This window comes from Brachyhypopomus gauderio, chromosome 3, assembly GCF_052324685.1.
Source record: "Brachyhypopomus gauderio isolate BG-103 chromosome 3, BGAUD_0.2, whole genome shotgun sequence".
Taxonomy (NCBI): Eukaryota; Metazoa; Chordata; class Actinopteri; order Gymnotiformes; family Hypopomidae; genus Brachyhypopomus; species Brachyhypopomus gauderio.
The window spans coordinates 40,993,514-41,011,699 of NC_135213.1; the positions used below are offsets into that span (position 1 = coordinate 40,993,514).

The 18,186-nt window shown below is 39.9% G+C and overlaps 1 protein-coding gene across 1 annotated transcript in view; it reads right to left on the bottom strand.

Annotated features, from left to right (window-relative positions):
- The window catches only part of hecw2a (HECT, C2 and WW domain containing E3 ubiquitin protein ligase 2a), a 63,938-nt gene that overhangs the window by 15,346 nt on the left and 30,406 nt on the right, over positions 1-18,186 (bottom strand). Inside the window, exons 17-25 of the mRNA XM_076998505.1 lie at positions 6,582-6,716; positions 5,394-5,496; positions 5,032-5,128; positions 4,735-4,818; positions 3,983-4,071; positions 3,471-3,591; positions 2,775-2,888; positions 2,318-2,470; positions 2,053-2,151 (exon numbers count right to left, since the gene is read on the bottom strand). Coding sequence (XP_076854620.1) covers positions 2,053-2,151; positions 2,318-2,470; positions 2,775-2,888; positions 3,471-3,591; positions 3,983-4,071; positions 4,735-4,818; positions 5,032-5,128; positions 5,394-5,496; positions 6,582-6,716 — 995 coding nt within the window. The remainder of the gene's footprint in view (positions 1-2,052; positions 2,152-2,317; positions 2,471-2,774; positions 2,889-3,470; positions 3,592-3,982; positions 4,072-4,734; positions 4,819-5,031; positions 5,129-5,393; positions 5,497-6,581; positions 6,717-18,186) is intronic.

Consider the following 18,186-nt stretch of genomic DNA (forward strand, 5'->3'; position numbering starts at 1 on the left):
GATAAAAATACGATTAATCGTGCAGCCCTAGCTCACATGTACACGATTGAACACAAGGGAACAAAGCAGCATGGAAATGCAGATGGACTGTCTCGCCTGCCTCCGCCCATCACAGGAAAAGACACCGACCCTACGTTGACCCTTCACATGCTGCAAATGGAACCTCTCCCTGTGACCAGTAAACAAATTTGTAAAGAAACAAGAAACGACCCTCTGCTTTCAAAGGTATATGAGCTAACTATAAATGGTTGGCCAACACAAGTAGATAATGAATTCTCTGACTATTTTACAAGAAAAGATCAACTCACTGTGTGCCAAGGTTGTGTCATGTGGGGAACACGTGTTATTGTACCACGCAAACTGTGCTCCCACGTGCTAAACTCGCTGCATGATGGACACATGGGGGTAGTCAAAATGAAAAGCCTTGCAAGGAGCTATGTGTGGTGGCCGGGCCTTGATAACCAAATTGAGGCTCTTGTTAAAACATGTACAGGTTCCCACCAGACCTTGCGCCAACCCCAGCTTGCCCCGGTTCACACTTGGGAATGGCCAACAGCCCCATGGCAGCGCATACACGTGGATTTTGCGGGACCATTCATGGACTGCATGTTTCTTCTAGTGGTTGATGCACACTCAAAATGGCCAGAGATTTTCACTATGAACAAAGCTACCACATCGACAACCGTTGACCAGCTCCGAATGTTATTTGCACGCACCGGATATCCACTCCAGTTAGTGAGTGATAACGGTACGCAGTTCACCAGTGAAGACTTCCAAGCGTTGCTGAAAAGCAATGGCATAAAGCACATTACATCTGCTCCTCACCACCCGGCAACTAATGGATTGCCTGAACGCTACAGACTTTTAAACAGTCTATGAAGGCAAGCAGGAAGGAGGAAGTACCCCTACCGCAGAAAATAGCCAACTTTATTTTGACATGTAGAAATACTCCACACTCAACTGGACAATCTCCTGCAATGTTGTTTCTGGGATGGAATCTACGGTCTCGCTTGGACTTACTGAAACCAGACATCCGCCAACATGTTACAATCAAACAGTGTTCACCTGTTCAACAACAAAGGAAACTGAGATCTTTTGACATTGGACAAAAAGTTCTGGCTAGAGACTATCGTAACCCAAATAACAAGTGGCAACAGGCTCAAATCCTGTCACAAACAGGCCCACTCTCTTACACTGTCAACAGGCCCACTCTCTTACACTGTCACCAACAGGCCCACTCTCTTACACTGTCAACAGGCCCACTCTCTTACACTGTCAACAGGCCCACTCTCTTACACTGTCAACAGGCCCACTCTCTTACACTGTCACCAACAGGCCCACTCTCTTACACTGTCAACAGGCCCACTCTCTTACACTGTGAGTGTGGAGCCTAACGGCGTATGGCGCAGGCATGTTGATCAACTCTTGGATGCGTCACCAGGAAATGACTCCACCCAGTCTGTGACAACCATCTTGCCCACTAGGCAAGAGGACAATTCAACACCGAACATGTCAACCGGGGAGAACAGTCCCACTTCAGTGACTATTGGCAATGCCCCGCCCTCAAGTGTGCCTGATTCTCTAGGACGTCGATATCCTATGAGGACACATAAACCACCGGACAGACTTGATTTGTAAAATTGCTATCGTTAAGGGTTAATTAAAGATAAATAACGATAACAGTAATAATATTGAATGGTTAATACATTTGAAAATGAAGGTTAAGATTTTCCTTCTAATGTTCGATGAATAATTAAGTGGGCTTCTTCAGTTTTGTTGAATTCTCATTGTGTGCCTCAAAGTTGGAAGGGAGGAATTGTTATGTATCGGCTTTCTTTAACTTTACTTAAAAGGCACTATTTTATGTCACGGATGTTTACATGCACATGTAATTAGTGCTGTATCCGCGAATGGATACCTGTCTTGTGATATGCCCTGTTGCAAAGTAAAAGGACGTTAAAATGAGAACCTTGTCAGAGTTCTATCATTTTATTACTTATTAAGTGTTATGTAAGAGAGAAACATAACATTTATCTCAGTGCAAAGACTCACATGCGTAGCAGGCCTTTATAAAATGGCCGAGTGAAGAAGGCATCCAGAAGGAACTGGTGAATGAGGGCCAGACCCAAGATGCGTCCACTGAACCGGAACCTTAGAAAAACAGCAACAAGTATATATGGGACAAACCAGTTCCCACACAGCAATAAACATCCATTGATGATCACTTGGAAGTTTCTAATTGAAATTATAATCTTAAGTACCCCATGTTGTCTCACACAGTAAAACTGTGTGAGACTTAGTCATCCGTTTTCCTCACCATTCATGGTGGTTATCGACAAACGCTGACATGGGACTGATCTGCACAGTGTAGGTGTCATTGGCGGAGTATTCGAAGAGTCCATAATACGGGTTAAAGAGTTCCTGGGATACTAGGAAGAAGAACTCCCTCGAAGGGCCACTGTAGTCCAACCTAAATAACAAACAAAGGCCACGTGAACCAGGGGAACCAGAGATCTACTCTCTAGGTGCTCCGTCATGAGACCTGGAGCTGGACACCCATGATGTACAAGAATATGAGACATATAGAGATTTTTGATGTGTCTACAGTCAAAAAGTGCAAATCTCTGGATGGGGAAGAAGTATATGCTTGTCCAAATGAGATTGGCATTTATTTCATTCCACCCAACCTGTATGAAACGTGTTCAAATGAGATGTGTGTCAGTAAACAGATACCTGAACCTCTATGGAACTGTAGAACGGTGTGATTTACGCACCCCTCTTCTCCGACAAAGCTAACGTAGAGTTTGCTCCTCTGCAGGTCTTTGCGGGAGTAGCACATGATCTGGTTAAACGCATCCTCCAGCAGGTGATCTCTGCGAATTATCAGTCTGGAAATGGAACGACAGTGACATCAAACAATTACAGGTAATAATGGATTATTTCAAGTATCACTGCTTAGAAAGCATGTTAAGCCATTATTATTATTATTATTATTATTATTATTATTATTAAGACATTAATAATGTAACATAATATACAATTTAATATAATTACATGTTTTGTGCCCATATATTTTTCAAGGTGTGACAATTTATCAAATGAAGTTCTCAGTGCTCTCACTGAAATGTCTGTCAATAATGTACATGGTGGCTTGAAAAGATTAAAAAGTGCAACAGTTCAACAGTTCCCATCTTTACACTGGATCGAACTAAAACAGTGAAGACCACAAAACAGCATTAAGACCAGATTATATGTAAAACTGAATACTTCTCAAAATACACCACAAATAACTGAATCAAACCAAAAGGAATGGAGGTGAAACTAGTGAGATTTCACAACGCACTGAATGATCTTCCAAAGCATTTGTGAAGCCACACCTAGTTAATCTAACGTTTACTGTAATCTGACACAGAATCAAAACACAATATTCCTCCAAAGCCACAGAGGTAGGCAGATAGAGGGGAACGTACTTCACTTTCCCTGGACCCTGCCCATAGCCCTTTGTCTCCAACTTCCGGTAGAAGTTTCTCAGTTTGGCCTCAAAGTCACGTTTATATGGGGCAGGAGCACGAGCGTTTGCTCTGGGAGTACCTGTGTGTGTGTGTGTGTGTGTGTGTGTGTGTGTGTGTGTGTGTGTGTGTGTGTGTGTGTGTGTGTGTGTGTGTGAGAGTGAGTGAGATTGTGTGTGTGTGTGTGTGTGTGTGTGTGTGTGTGTGTGTGTGTGTGTGTGTGTGTGTGTTTGCAAGACAGAGAAACAAGGAAGAATAAAATCCCACATTTTCATTGTTGACATTTTCAGTGTTGACATTTTAAAACATATATCATGACAATAACAGTAGTCTTCGGTTATTTATTATTAAATTACTTGCAAGACTACCCACGTTTGCGGTATCACAGCATGACTTAATGATACACAGTGATATTAGAGAGACAAACGAAGGCCCTGGTATATGTGGTGAAACAGGGTGATGTCCGTGCACACCAGGGGAGCTCTGGGGGGAGGCGTGAGCGTGGCCCGGGTGTGGTAAGGCATGAGGAGGCACATACGACATCACTTCCTCTTCAAACAGACTGCAAGGAGTAAGGAGACATTCAGACACTCCTCACATTGTGGGCTAAAGCTCTCCCTTCTACACAGATAAATCTACACACCACTCTCTTAACCAACTTTACTCAGATAGCAGTCAAGTGAAGGCCCAGTATTAGGCCAGCTTCACTAGTTTCTTCTGGCTCACAGAATGACAGCAATGACTTTGTCCAAATTCTGGTGTTGGAACAAAGTAGAAACTTCAGTGTGTCTGTCTACTGTAGGACTGGTTTTGGCAAAATATAAATGGCATACAAATATTTCAGCCGGTAGCAGAATGGGGATCAAAAACCAAAACATTACAACCATAGAAGCTTTTACAGTTGAGACACTTTCCATTTTCATAACTGACCCTGACATTTATAAATACTCTAACACTTACATAGCACATGCACAGTGTTCAGTGCAGTGTTCAGTGCATTGCTTCACTCCTGCATATATCTCACACACACACACACACACACACAACTGCAGATCAGCTGCACACACTCACAAACATGCACGCACACATACATATGCACACATATACACAAACCATACACATACATGCACACATGCACCCTAACCCTAACTGACACACACACAGACTCACTCACTCACTCACACATACATACACAAACATGTATACACACAAACACACAACTGACCTGAGTAGCATTACCAGGTCCGCATCACTAGAGAGTCGTGCTAATCCAGAAGACCCTTCATTACGAATAAATTGTACTTTCTCTCTAGAAATTCATATAACATTAACTTTTGTCAAAATGAAGAATCTCTTTTGCAGAATATAGTTAAGAACTATCAACAAATACAAAACAACACAAATCACTGTTTTTACACTCATAAGACCTTCACTAAACATGGAGAAGGTTAAATAAGGCTTTTGATTTGATTACATTTAAAAACAATGTTGTCAATACAGTTTGTGGGACGAGGAACCGTACTTGAGGGAGTGGTTTCTCACGAGTTCTGGTTGCCTCTCCTGTAGGATCTCTAAGATATTTGGCTGTCGCAGGAATGCCACAATCTTCTCATTGTAAGCTACAGGAACAAAGATAGTAGTTGAACATAATTGCAGGTCTGAATGTGGAACCCACTGACTTGCAACTACTGAGTGCAATGACAGGCAAAGTTGTCTGTTGCACAGAGAATAGTGGCATTCTTAATTATGTCTTTTATCCGGTCTGTCTTTTGATCTCTCCTTTGATCTCTAAATAACCCCTCTGCCAACAGATATCAGTGGAGATTTGTCCAGGATTGTGGCACCAATCAGCTTGTCTGTGTAGAATTAGAAGTACTGGCTCACCCATAGGTACAAGATCTTGGTACTGGGAGCGACTGGAACCACTGAAAGTGTTTGAGGGTCTTGGCTGTGTCTGGGAACTTGGAGTGTGTGAGTCTTCTATTACCTGAAACAATAGGAAACACTGTGACTGTGAGAACAAACACACTCCTACCTCTCCTGCACTGTGACTGTGAATACAAACACCCCCTTACCTCTCCTGCACTGTGGCTGTGAGTACAAACACACCCCTTCCTCTCCTGCATTGTGGCTGTGAGAACAAACACACTCCTACCTCTCCTGCACTGTGACTGTGAATACAAACACACCCTACCTCTCCTGCACTGTGGCTGTGAGTACAAACACACCCCTTCCTCTCCTGCATTGTGGCTGTGAGAACAAACACACCCCTACCTCTCCTGCACTGTGGCTGTGAGTACAAACACACCTCTATCTCACCTGCGCTGTGGCTGTGAATACAAACCCACCCCTACCTCTCCTGCGCTGTGGCTGTGAGTACAAACCCACCCCTACCTCTCCTGTGCTGTGGCTGTGAGTACAAACCCACCCCTACTTCTCCTGCACTGTGGCTGTGAGTACAAACACACCCCTACCTCTCCTGCGCTGTGGCTGTGAGTACAAACCCACCCCTACTTCTCCTGCACTGTGGCTGTGAGTACAAACCCACCCCTACCTCTCCTGCGCTGTGGCTGTGAGTACAAACCCACCCCTACTTCTCCTGCACTGTGGCTGTGAGTACAAACCCACCCCTACTTCTCCTGCACTGTGGCTGTGAGTACAAACCCACCCCTACTTCTCCTGCACTGTGGCTGTGAGTACAAACCCACCCCTACTTCTCCTGCACTGTGGCTGTGAGTACAAACCCACCCCTACCTCTCCTGCACTGTGGCTGTGAGTACAAACACACCTCTATCTCTCCTGTGCTGTGGCTGTGAGAATACACACCCCTACCTCTCCTGTGCTGTGGCTGTGAGTACAAACACACCCCTACCTCTCCTGTGCTGTGGCTGTGAGTACAAACACACCCCTACCTCTCCTGTGCTGTGGCTGTGAGAATAAACACACCCCTACCTCTCCTGCACTGTGGCTGTGAGTACAAATACACCCCTACCTCTCCTGCACTGTGGCTGTGAGTACAAACCCACCCCTACCTCTCCTGCACTGTGGCTGTGAGTACAAACCCACCCCTACCTCTCCTGCACTGTGGCTCCTTTGACGGCTCAGGTGCAGGCGGTGTGCCATGATGCCGGTGGAGCGTGAGCTCTGCAGGGGCAGACGTGGGTCGATGAACGTCGTGGCACGGCAGTTATGATCCACAAAGAACGTCTATGAGCAAGAACACACAGAAAACCTGCTTTCAGTTAAAGGGTAAACAACAAGATATTTTACATTTTACAGGTTTTAAAAGAACATTTTCTGCAACTGCAGATCCTCTTAGGGACGCCTTACAATGGAGATTAATGTGGAAAATATGCCAAATGCAAGGGGCATAAGCTGAGCACATGTTTAACACGCCTGGTCCAGGTCGTACACATCTGCTTCCTATAATCAGTCCTGTCAGGCCTCAAAATACTGGAATGCAGAATGAGAAAGTAATGATCCAAAATCGACAACTGAAAAACAAGACAGGTACATCAGACAGGGCAACAGCTAATGAAGAGACAGGATGTCATGATAACCAATGAAACAAACGGGTTGTATGTACAGGAAGTGATGAGGAACCCCAAAACAACACAGCTTCTGAAAAGGTGCGGGTGCCATGGCAACACTGGGGGGTGCACATGCTGCTTGGTCTCCCAGTCTCACTGGAAAAGTAAGACATTAGTAAATCATTTTTCTGCTAGATTACACTCTTAGTAAATCATGTTTCTGCTAGATTACACTCTTAGTAAACTGTGTTAATTTCATTGATGAATAATTTTTGTCATAGTTTTCGTCAACAAACCTTTTTTTCATGACGAAAATGAGATGATAACTAAATAAAAACTATACGAAGGGATAAAAACGATGACGAAATTAATGGACATTTTCGTCAACAAATAAAAACGAGATGAAAATATTGGCCAGCGACGACGACATCCAATAAGACCTGATTTAGTTTAGTGAAAGGTAGGGATAAGTTAAGAGATCCAACCGTAACTACTTTAGCGCACACGGAGAGGCGGGACAAACCGGGTAACCGTCCAATCAGTACTAACGTCTTCACATCGCTCAGAACCCGGGAAGACCAAACCAGCCTGTGAACTGTGGTCACTCATGAAATTAAACTCGAAGTTAACTCGACAGTGTCAGCAGGGAGAAAGATGAGCGGCGATATATGGACACATTTCTCATTTTACTTTGAGAAAAACAAACCGGTGTGTAAACCATGTGGGATGATGATGTCGGGAAAAATCGACAAATGAAACGACATCTGCGGGCTATGGCATTGTTGTTTTTACGGCACCCAGTTTTATATAGAATGTAATATGTATTGTTCATAAACTTTATATGTTTGTCAGGTAGAGCGGGCCTACTGGGGTATTCCAAGAAGCGGGTTAAGCGAGAAAACCAGGTAAGTTAACTCAGAATTCACAGAAACTCGAGGTTTTCCGTTCCAGAAACCGAGCTTAAAGAGACCATGAGTCAGTTACTATAGCAACTTATGTTCTGAAGCTAACCTGCTCGCTGGCAGGTTAACTTGAACCTAAATCAGAGTTACAGTTGTGATCAAATTTATTCAACCCCCAATGCTGCGAAGGGTTTTATGGAATTCAGTGCACATTTGTAATTGTGTTCATAATGAAATCTTACAAGGACTTGTTAAAGAACTAAATGCAACTAAGATAGCATCAATTTTTTTTGTCATAAAGTATTAAATGGCCTTTTTGTGATTTCTTCATTGACACAATTATTCAACCCCTTTACGACTACCACTCCTAAGAACAGAGGTTCATTCCAGTGTTTTCCATCAGGTATTGAAAACATCTGTGGATGTCAACGAGCAGCAATCAAGCATGATAAGCACCAATTAGGCAGATTTAAAAGGACTGTGATACTCAGCTCCTTCTAGACATCTACTGGTGTGTTTCCAAGCATGGTGAAGGCAAGAGAATGGTCCCAGAAGACAAGAGAAGAGGTTATTGCTCTTCACAAGAATGGCAATGGATATAAAAAGATTGCGAAGTTGTTAAATATTCCAAGAGACACTATCGGAAGTATCATTCGCAAGTTCAAGTTAAAGGGCACAGTGGAAACGTTACCTGGTCGTGGCAGAAAGAAGATCCTGACCGCGACTGCTGTGCGCTACCTGAAGCGTAATGTGGAGAAAAATCCCCGCGTGACTGCTAAGGAACTGAAAAAAGACCTGTCAGATGTGGGCACTGAAGTTTCAGCTCAGACAATAAGGCGCGCACTGCATAACGAAGACCTCCATGCCAGAACGCCCAGACGCACCCCCTTGCTGACTCCAAAGAACAAGAAAAGTCGACTGCAGTATGCCAAAAGTCATGTGGACAAGCCACAAAGGTTTTGGAACAGTGTACTGTGGTCAGATGAAACTAAATTAGAACTGTTTGGGACAATGGACCAGCGCTATGTTTGGAGAAGGAAGAACCAGGCTTATGAACAAAAGAACACCTTGCCTACTGTGAAGCATGGCGGGGGGTCAATTATGCTTTGGGGCTGTTTTGCTTCTAATGGTACAGGAAAGCTTCAACATGTGCAGGGTACCATGAATTCCCTTCAGTACCAGGAGATCTTGGAGGAAAATGTGATGGAGTCAGTCACAAACCTGCGGCTTGGGAGACGTTGGACCTTCCAACAGGACAATGATCCGAAGCACACATCCAAGTCCACTAGAGCATGGTTGAACATGAAAGGCTGGAACATTCTAGAGTGGCCATCGCAATCACCAGACTTAAATCCAATTGAGAACCTCTGGTGGGACCTAAAGAAGGCAGTTGCAGTGCGCAAGCCTAAGAATGTGACTGAACTGGAGGCTTTTGCCCATGAAGAATGGGCTAAGATACCCATAGGTCGCTGCAAGACACTTGTGTCAAGCTATGCTTCACGCTTGAAAGCTGTCATAACTGGAAAAGGATGTTGTACTAAGTACTAAAAAATAATGTCACTAGGGGGTTGAATAAAACTGATAATGATGTGAGCACAGTAAAGACATTTGTGGTTATTCCATCATAAATATTATGTTATGTTTGTCTAATTTATAAGTGCCTCTTTGATATAATTGTAAATAAGATGACTGAAATGATCAAAATCAATGTCAAACTGGCCAAAACACTTTATTTCAGTGGGGGTTGAATAAATTTGATCACAACTGTACAAACACGTCATCATGACGTGTCCTTTCCTCGAGGATCATGTGGATATTGAAGCTCAGTTTATTCGCCGAGCTCTTCATCGGGAACGCCTTATAAAACCCCGATTATTCGGATTATTTTTAAATGAACGTTATCGTTTTTCAGCACAATCCATTACTTACATCAATAACATTATTAAGCGTCAAATTTCAAATATTACACATCGCGGATCAGCCCTAAATTCTCTCCAGATTTTTATACATCTCTCTTCGTTTTTTTTTTGCTAGTGGAAGTTTTCTTTATAGTGTAGGAGATGCAGAACCTGTCAGCAAAGCTACTGTATGTCGGTCTGTAAAGTATGTCTGGCATAAAACGACTAGTGCCCAGTTTTGTGGTGTTTCCTGGGCATAAGCCAGCTATGGACATCAAAGAGGAATTCCACAGCATCGTTGGTTTGTCTTTAATTCACACGGACAATAAAGAAATTAAGCAAAGGAGAAGCAATATATAACGAACTTCATTCCATTTACATTTTAAGGATTTCCTAGAGTGATTGATGGAACCCACATATGCTACCTATTACAGCACCATTAGAACATGAAGGCGATTACATAAACAGAAAATCCATCCATAGCATTAATGTACAGGTACTAACCTTTATAATCCTTAATGAATAATGTACTTATCTTTAATGGTAACAAAAATAACGTAGCTATTGTAACAGACCGTTCTCCCCATCAAGATCATATGTGATGCTTCCCACCTCATCACAAATGTTGAAACCAGATGGCCAAGATCCGTGTATGATTCCACACTGTACAACAAATCTGAATAGAGTAGGCCTGTGGTAGTTTTGCTAGTTGTTCACATGCAGTGTAATAGTTAAATCATTGCAAACCCTAGTGCGATTATAGGACACTATGACGGCCTCCTTCATGGAGACAGAGGGTATCCCTGCCTGTCCTATAGGCCTATCTCATGACTCCCTATTCAGATCTTGCACCTGGACCACAGTCCTGCTACAATCAGGCCCACAGCAAAACCAGGACAAGAATTGAAATGACCCTAGGAATCCTCGAGGCCAGGTTCCAGTGCCTGAAGGGGCTCAGAGTAACCTGTGATAGGGCATGCCACATAATAATGGCATATGTGGTATTACACAACATTGCAACCATCCAGGAAGAGCGACAGCCTACCATCTCTGACATGCCCACAGATGAGGAACCTTACATGCATGTGGGTGACAACAGAGATGGTGGAGTTGTCAGAGACTCCATCTGCAATCACTCATTTCCACATTAAATCATGCACCACCACCCACCCCACCATCCACCCTGTAACCTTTTAATATACATTACAGTCAAATTCACTGTTATATTTCATTTTTCCTGTAAATAAATATATTTTAGAATATATTTTAAGAATAACATATAGTTATGTACAGCCATACCACTTTGTACTATATTCTTATACTTCATTTTTATCTGATGCCATGTGTGTTTCACACCACTCAGATTAGACCTGGAATTAGTAAGTGTTCAATTAAAAATATATTTAAAAACTCAATACAGTATTATAAACGTGGAGAATATAATAATATAATCGCGCCCTTCTGCTAAATATAAAAATATCATTTTCACTCACACATTAACTCTGTTGGCAATTTTTTGACATGCTGACTGCCTTTCTCTAGCAGCTACCGCAGTATTACATTTACGTTTAATAATATCTAAATATTCTGCATACGCAGTCATTAATACTTCAAGCTACAGTGGTGTGAAATACGATGCTCGGCTGATTTTTGCGTTTAAGTCCATGATAAATCCTATTTATCTGCGTTCCATTAAGAATGCTTTTTATAGTTACGCGTGAACGTGCTTCTGTCTGGGTCAACCTACTCAGAGTTGAGCGACCCTGATTACTTTAACTCCGATCAGCCATTTTGGAACCGAAAACTCTGAGTATGTCAGCTCGGGGTAAGACAACTCCAGAGTTCAGGGTTAAGTTTAGAGTTTGTTAAACCTGCTTTCTTGAATACCCCCCTGGTCATCAATGTTTTGTTATTGTTATGCTCAGTAACTATAAGTTCAGGTCAATAAAGTTGTTTGGAAATTTGTTTTTTGTATATATTGCACATACAAACAATAATATTCTGTAACTGGTTAATGTTTCATTTTGTGCAAGTGTATATAATGACTATTACACCATTTATATTTTAATCAACTAAATTCTTGATAATTAGTCGACTAAATTCTAATGATAATTAGTCGACTAAAACTAGACTAAAACTAAAAACAACTCCAATGACTAAATTATGATTAAAACTAAATCACATTTTAGTCAAAAGACTAAGACTAAAACTAAAACTAAAATTGCTGGCAAAATTAACACTGTTAGTAAATCATGTTTCTAATAGATTACACTCTTCACTAGATCACTAGATTACACTTGTAGTAAATCATGTTTCTACTAGATTACACTCCACTAGATCACTAGATTATACTCTTAGAAAATCATGTTTCTAATAGATTACACTTCACTAGATCACTAGATTGCACTCTTAGTTAATCGTGTTTCTAATAGGTTACACCAGTGATTCTCAACTAGTGGGTCGCAGACACGTTCTGGGTAGGTCGCGGACAGTGATGGCTTAGTTACCTTGAAAAAGTTATCCGATTACTGATTACTCCTTTTAAAAGTAACTTAGTTACGTTACTGATTACTTGATTTTAAAAGTAATACTACGTTAGATTACAAGTTACTTTAGTAGTTTCAGCAGCAAAATAAAATTTTCCAATACTCACTTTATTGGAAGTGCATTTTTAACAGTAACAATGTATTGAAGCAGGTTTGGTAACCGAGGCACAAACTGCTTAATCCAAAAATCCAGAGGAGGGAAACTTGATTGATAACGCAACTCTGGCGCGCGCAGGACCCGCCCACCCCCAGTGTCACTTAAAGGGCTAAGACTCTTTGAGTGGCCAAGTGTCTGTCCGTTAGGGAATTCACCGTGATGAGTAGTAGTCGCTATATCCTGACATTACGTTTGTGTAGCTGCGCGGTATTATTTGTACATTTATTTGTAAACGTAATATAAGCGAATTGTTCAGTCAGACAGCTATTTGTTGTGAATACCATTACAATTTCAAGCATTTTGAAGTAGGCTACGCTAGTCAAAATTCCAGCACTTTTCAAACGTGGAACACAAAGCAACATTAAAATTCTTCAGGTAAATGTTCCTTCCCCTGTTTTTGAGGGTGTTTCTTTATACTACCACATATCGTTTCGGAGAATACTGCAAAAAATGACTTGTAAAACGTGCTCGCGCTCTCACAGGGTCGCGCGCTCTCACAGGGTCGCACGCAGCGTGCGGAGTCGAGCGCTATGGTCAGATGCAAAAGTATAACTGAGCCAAGAAGAAAGCAAAAATATATATATTTTTACTAGGGCAAATAAAAATAGTAACGCACAGTTATTTGGATAAGTAACTTTAATCTGATTACTAGACTGGAAATAGTAGCGCGTTATATTACTCGTTACCGAAAAAAGTGGTAAGATTAGAGTTACTGACATCACTGGTCGCGGACAGCTTGTAAAAAAAATTAGTAGGCTACTCTTCTAATTCAAATTTTGTACTCTTCTTTTATCTTGAAAAAAGACAGAGGCACATGCCAAGGCTCCAGACTGCGACTAAAATGGTCGCAATCCCGACCATAAATATAAATTTGCGAGTAATAAAATTATTTCTGCATTATCTTTTTATGGGTGAGTTTGTATTTTAAAAGTTAAACGATAAGCTGTAGCTCCACTCACACGTTCGTCTCTGCCCATCAACAAATGTAGGAATCCGATCACGTGCCTCGCAAAGCAGCGGAGCTGAAACTTTAGCAATAAGCGTTAGCTTATTGAAAATACAAAGACAAAATATCTGATTTTTTCCACACAGTCTACATATCTCTCGGACCATAAGAGTCACACACTCCTTTATAACTGTACATAGTTTTAAGTTAATTTTAATGGGATCAAAAGTCACTTGTATGCATACAAGGAAACTTGGTAAAGTTTGTTTCCCGTTCGCATATTGGGAATTCTTTTTTCAATACCTTTAAGTTAAAAGTGCCAAAATATGCTAATTCTTATTTCTGACAACCAAGACAAAGATCTACAACTTTGTTTATGTTAGGAATAGTTGTATTTTAAAAACATGGTTTTTTAAATATACTCCTGTCATCGCTGTAACGTCTAAGGCACCGTCTACAAATGACCTGAACACGGAAAGGCCCCAGAGCACTGCACACTGCGTTTTTTGCAATAAATTCAATAGCTTTTAAACGGTCCATCTATGACCACCAAAGACGTATTACATTGTTAAGTGCATCCTAAATAACAACCTACAACTAAAAGATGGGTATTTATACCTTGCACCAATTTGTGGTGGTCAGTTTTTGTCAAATATTTTAATAGCTTTTAAGCTGTCCATAATAAGTCCACAAAACAAGGTTGTTGATTAGGATGCACTTAATGTACTATAACTTATTTTATGCTCGTATGATGGACATTTTAAAAGCTATTGAAATATTTGACAAAATGTGCACTTATACAACTTGTTTTTGTCTTATGAAGGATTGTTTAAAAACTTGAAATTTTTGCAGAAAAACTGAGTGTACAGTGCTCTGGGGCCTTTACGACCAGCACTTTCATTCATGTTAAGGTAATTTGTAGATGGTGACAGTAGTACATTTAAAATAACATGTCTAATTCTGAATATGCGAACATGAAATCAACTTAACCAGTTACAGGGAAGAGTAAAACATCAGGCATGTTGGATGGCAGAGATCCTAAATAACAGCTGATCTGATGTGAGTGTTGCAATGCTTATTAGTTTGTACATTATTATGGAGCCTAGAAAAAGTTATTAGTGCCTGATTTTTTTCCCCTCTTAGGACCTACTAGCTTGAGTATTTTTTTTGTCTGGAGCCCAGCATGCGAACCTTGTTGAAGCCCTGGGTTACACTCCACTAGATCATTCGATTACACTATAAGTAAATCATGTTTCTACTAGATTACACTCTTCACTAGATCACTAGATTACATTCTTGGAAAATCATGTTTCTAATCGATAACACTCTTCACTAGATTACACTCTTAGTAAATCATGTTTATAATAGATTACACTTCACTAGATCACTAGATTACACTCTTGGAAAATCATGTTTCTAATCGATTACACTCTTCACTAGATCACTAGATTACACTCTTAGTAAATCATGTTTCTAATTGATTACACTCTTCACTAGATTACACTCTTAATAAATCATGTTTCTAATAGCTTACACTCTTCACTGGATCACTAGATTACACTCATAGTAAATCATGTTTTTACTAGGTTACACTCTTCTAGATTATACTTTTCACTAGATTATACTCTTAGTAAATCATGTTTCTAATCGATTACACTCTTCACTAGATCACTAGATTACACTCATAGTAAATCATGTTTCTGCTAGGTTACACTCTTCACTAGATCAATAGATTACACTCTTAGTAAATCATGTTTCTAATTGATTACACTCTTCACTAGATTACACTCTTAGTAAATCAGGTTTCTAATAGATTACACCCTTCACTAGATTACTAGATTACACTCTTGGTAAATCATGTTTCTAATAGATTACACTCTTCACTAGATTACACTCTTGGCAAATCATGTTTCTAATAGATTACACTCTTCACTAGATCACTAGATTATACTCTTAGTAAATTGTGTTTCTAATCAATTACACTCTTCACTAGATTACAGTCTTAGTAAATCAGGTTTCTAATAGATTACACCCTTCACTAGATTACTAGATTACACTCTTGGTAAATCATGTTTCTAATAGATTACACTCTTCACTAGATTATACTCTTAGTAAATCGTGTTTCTACTAGATTACACTTCACTAGATCACTAGATTACACTCTTAGTAAATCATGATTCTACTAGATTACACTCTTCAATAGATCACTAGATTATACTCTTAGTAAATCATGTTTCTAATAGATTATATTCTTCACTAGATTACACTTGGAAAATCATGTTTCTAATTGATTACACTCTTCACTAAATTACATTCTTTGTAAATCATGTTTCTACTAGATTACACTTCACTAGATTATACTCTTAGTAAATCATGTTTCTAATCGATTACACTCTTCACTAGATCACTAGATTACACTCATAGTAAATCATGTTTCTGCTAGGTTACACTCTTCACTAGATCAATAGATTATACTCTTAGTAAATCATTTTTCTAATAGATTATATTCTTCACTAGATTACACTCTTGGAAAATCATGTTTCTAATCGATTACACTCTTCACTAGATTACAGTCTTAGTAAATCAGGTTTCTAATAGATTACATTCTTGGTAAATCATGTTTCTAATAGGTTATATTCTTCACTAGATTACACTCTTGGCAAATCATGTTTCTAATAGATTACACTCTTCACTAGATTATACTTTTAGTAAATCGTGTTTCTAATCAATTACACTCTTCACTAGATTACAGTCTTAGTAAATCAGGTTTCTAATAGATTACACCCTTCACTAGATTACTAGATTACACTCTTGGTAAATCATGTTTCTAATAGATTACACTCTTCACTAGATTATACTCTTAGTAAATTGTTTCTACTAGATTACACTTCACTAGATCACTAGATTGCACTCTTAGTAAATCATGATTCTACTAGATTACACTCTTCAATAGATCACTAGATTATAGTCTTAGTAAATCATGTTTCTACTAGATTACACTCTTTACTAGATTATACTCTTAGTAAATCATGTTTCTAATAGATTATATTCTTCACTAGATTACACTTGGAAAATCATGTTTCTAATTGATTACACTCTTCACTAAATTACATTCTTTGTAAATCATGTTTCTACTAGATTACACTTCACTAGATCACTAGATTATACTCTTAGTAAATCATGTTTCTAATCGATTACACTCTTCACTAAATCACTAGATTACACTCATAGTAAATCATGTTTCTGCTAGGTTACACTCTTCACTAGATCAATAGATTATACTCTTAGTAAATCATTTTTCTAATAGATTATATTCTTCACTAGATAACACTCTTGGAAAATCATGTTTCTAATCGATTACACTCTTCACTAGATTACAGTCTTAGTAAATCAGGTTTCTAATAGATTACATTCTTGGTAAATCATGTTTCTAATAGATTACACTCTTCACTAGATTATACTCTTAGTAAATCGTGTTTCTACTAGATTACACTTCACTAGATTACACTCTTAGTAAATCATGATTCTGCTAGATTACACTCTTCAATAGATCACTAGATTATACTCTTTAGTAAATCATGTTTCTACTAGATTACACTCTTCACTAGATTATACTCTTAAGCTGGAAACATACTTGCTGTTTGCCCATGCGTTCGCGTAGACAACCGGCTGCGTTGTGAACGTTACTGAGAACATACTAGCCTATGTGCAACGCGTGAAACTGGAGGCGTCCACTAGAGGGCAGAACGTAGAAAGGGCTTCGGTATTTTAACGATGCAAACATGGCAACACTCGAGGAGATTAGCCTTTGGGTAATTTTACGGTCACGGCAGAAAAAACGACGACAGCGATCCCTTCGTAGGTGGTATGTAAGGCCGTTAAATCAAAGACGTTGTGAGAATGGCGAGTTTGTGTCGTTGGATATCGTTGTGTCCATTTTGATGCTGGTTAGCGGCTACACTGCCCCTAGCGGTTTTGTGTGTATTGCACCTCGCGTACACGTCGCGTTAACTTTTGGAGGACGTGCAAGACCTACGCGCCAAACCGACGCAGGATACGCGAAGCAGCCATGATGCGTACGCGAACGCGTAGTTAACAGCAAGTATGTTTCCACCTTTAGTAAATCATGTTTCTAATAGATTATATTCTTCACTAGATTACACTTGGAAAATCATGTTTCTAATTGATTACACTCTTCACTAAATTACATTCTTTGTAAATCATGTTTCTACTAGATTACACTGTTCATTAGATTACACTCTTGGAAAATCATGTTTCTAATCGATTACACTCTTCACTAGATTACACTCTTAGAAAATTATGTTTCTACTAGATTACACTGTTTAATCAATCAATCAGTCAAAGTTTATTTGTATAGTGCTTTTCACAACACGTCACAAAGCGCTTAACTAACTCTTCACTAGATCACTAGATTATAGGGGTGGGCGATACTCGGAATTTTGATATGATACTGGTCAGTATCGTCGATACCGATACCGATAATTCCAAACCGTTGGGGGGGGGCGATACTTTTAACTTGAAATTATAATCCATTAATATAATAATTTATATTAAATTATATATATTTTTGCTGATGCTGGTCCAGCGTGTCGCGTGCCAGTGATTATGCCTCGTGCCAATGGTGGCACGCGTGCCATAGGTTGCCGACCCCTGCTGTAGACGGTCAACCAGTTTCAG